The 1,733-nt window shown below is 45.1% G+C and overlaps 1 protein-coding gene across 1 annotated transcript; it reads left to right on the top strand.

The window, feature by feature from the left end:
* The first annotated feature begins 214 nt into the window (after window positions 1–214).
* On the top strand, window positions 215–1,517 carry LOC115284815 (DNA replication licensing factor MCM3-like). The gene is made up of 2 exons (XM_029931300.1): window positions 215–418; window positions 1,263–1,517. Exons 1-2 carry the CDS (start codon window positions 236–238, stop codon window positions 1,515–1,517), a joined length of 438 nt encoding a protein of 145 aa, XP_029787160.1. The 5' UTR covers window positions 215–235.
* The last annotated feature ends 216 nt before the right edge of the window (window positions 1,518–1,733 follow it).

Genomic DNA, 1,733 nt, shown 5'->3' with positions numbered 1-1,733 from the left:
TTGTTGGAGGCTGGCTGCTGAGGGAGCGTTCAGATTGGACCTTAGAAAGGTTGACCCACCAAGGTTTTTCTCTGAGGCTCTAAGAACTTAACAGTGCTTCTCTGTGTTCTCATGCGTGACAGGGAGTGCTTAGGAAGGAAATTGAAGTCTCTTCCCCCGTCCCCTACAACGTGGATAGTAGCACATTTCTTTACCTCCTCATTTCCCAGGGGAGCGCCGTCTGGAAGCGGGGGCCATGGTCCTTGCTGACCGAGGTGTGGTTTGTATCGATGAATTTGACAAGATGTCTGACATGGACCGCACGGCCATCCACGAAGTCATGGAGCAGGGTCGAGTCACCATTGCCAAGGCTGGCATCCATGCTCGGCTGAATGCCCGCTGTAGTGTTTTGGCAGCTGCCAACCCCGTCTATGGCAGGGTGAGTGGAATTAGGCACTTTACTGTTGTCCTCACCTCCGTTTGGCTTTGCTGAATAACTGGGCCATGAAGTTTTTTCTCGATGTCCCACGGAAATTATAGGCCAAAGACTAAAGGAAGCTCATTCATCGTTTTGTTACTGCCTTTGATATAGGGCAGTGGTCCCTTACCTTTTCATACACATCACAATCCGCTGGAAAGTTACTTATTTGCAATAACTTTAAAAATACAAACAAGAAAGCCAACCTGCAGTCTTGACAGCCCAGTAGCCTGCATTGCCATTACAACCAAAGTCCATGCAGATGGCAGGATATATAAACAGAACAGAGAGTATGATAGGGACATTAAAAGCCTCTTCTCTCTTATCCCTTTCCCAGAAGATAACCACTAACAGTTCTTGATGGTTTTAGGAAACAACTTATGCATGTACCGACACTTATGTGATCTCCTTGTTAACAAATTAGTCTATTTATCTTTGTTTCTTTTGCCATGATGATGATGTGCTGATGAATAATCTTTTATATTCATCCAGCTTGGGGTTTACTGCATTTTGCCTTTATTTTTTCTTTCTTTTTAGTAGCTGTCTTACACTCCACTGTACCGATTTACAGCAATTTGTTTAACTAGTATCCTTTTGATGAGCATGTGGCATTTTCCCTTTTCCTCCTTGCTATTAGGAAATGAAGTTGCAATGAATATCCTTTATGTGTATTTTGTTATACATTTGGAAATATATCTGTATGATAAATTCTTAGTAACAGAATCATTAATAGCTTTAAATAGCCTCTTTGTCCTTTCTTCCCGCTGATGTTGCCTGCGCTTTCCCCTTTCCTTACGTTCTGCAGTACGACCAGTACAAGACCCCTATGGAGAACATTGGGCTGCAAGACTCACTGCTGTCCCGATTTGACTTACTCTTCATCATGCTGGATCAGATGGATCCTGAGCAGGATCGAGAGATCTCGGACCACGTCCTTAGGATGCACCGTTACAGGGCACCCGGGGAGCAGGATGGCGATGGTGAGGCCATGAGGAGAGAAAGATGGACTAATGGAAGGAAACCTAAACAGATGCTGTTATCTCAGGCCTGGCCTGGGTAGTGGGGGGTGTCTAAGTTGATGTTGAATGCTTGCCTGCCTGGCCATTCCTTTCTTGCTCACTGGAAGTTACCCTGAGGTGTGTCTTCTGTGCATCTCTGGGTCTGAGAATGCCTTAGAGCATCTGTGAATCAGGTGGTCCTACCTTTCTTATCTGTGGGTTCCACGTGTCTGTGTGTCTGTCTTTGCTTTGTTAGTCTTTTCTGTCTTCAGAAGAAG

Source organism: Suricata suricatta, unplaced genomic scaffold, assembly GCF_006229205.1.
Source record: "Suricata suricatta isolate VVHF042 unplaced genomic scaffold, meerkat_22Aug2017_6uvM2_HiC HiC_scaffold_2111, whole genome shotgun sequence".
NCBI lineage: Eukaryota > Metazoa > Chordata > Mammalia > Carnivora > Herpestidae > Suricata > Suricata suricatta.
The sequence above is the reverse complement of the archived record's forward strand: the minus strand, read 5'-3'. Positions and strand labels throughout refer to the sequence as shown.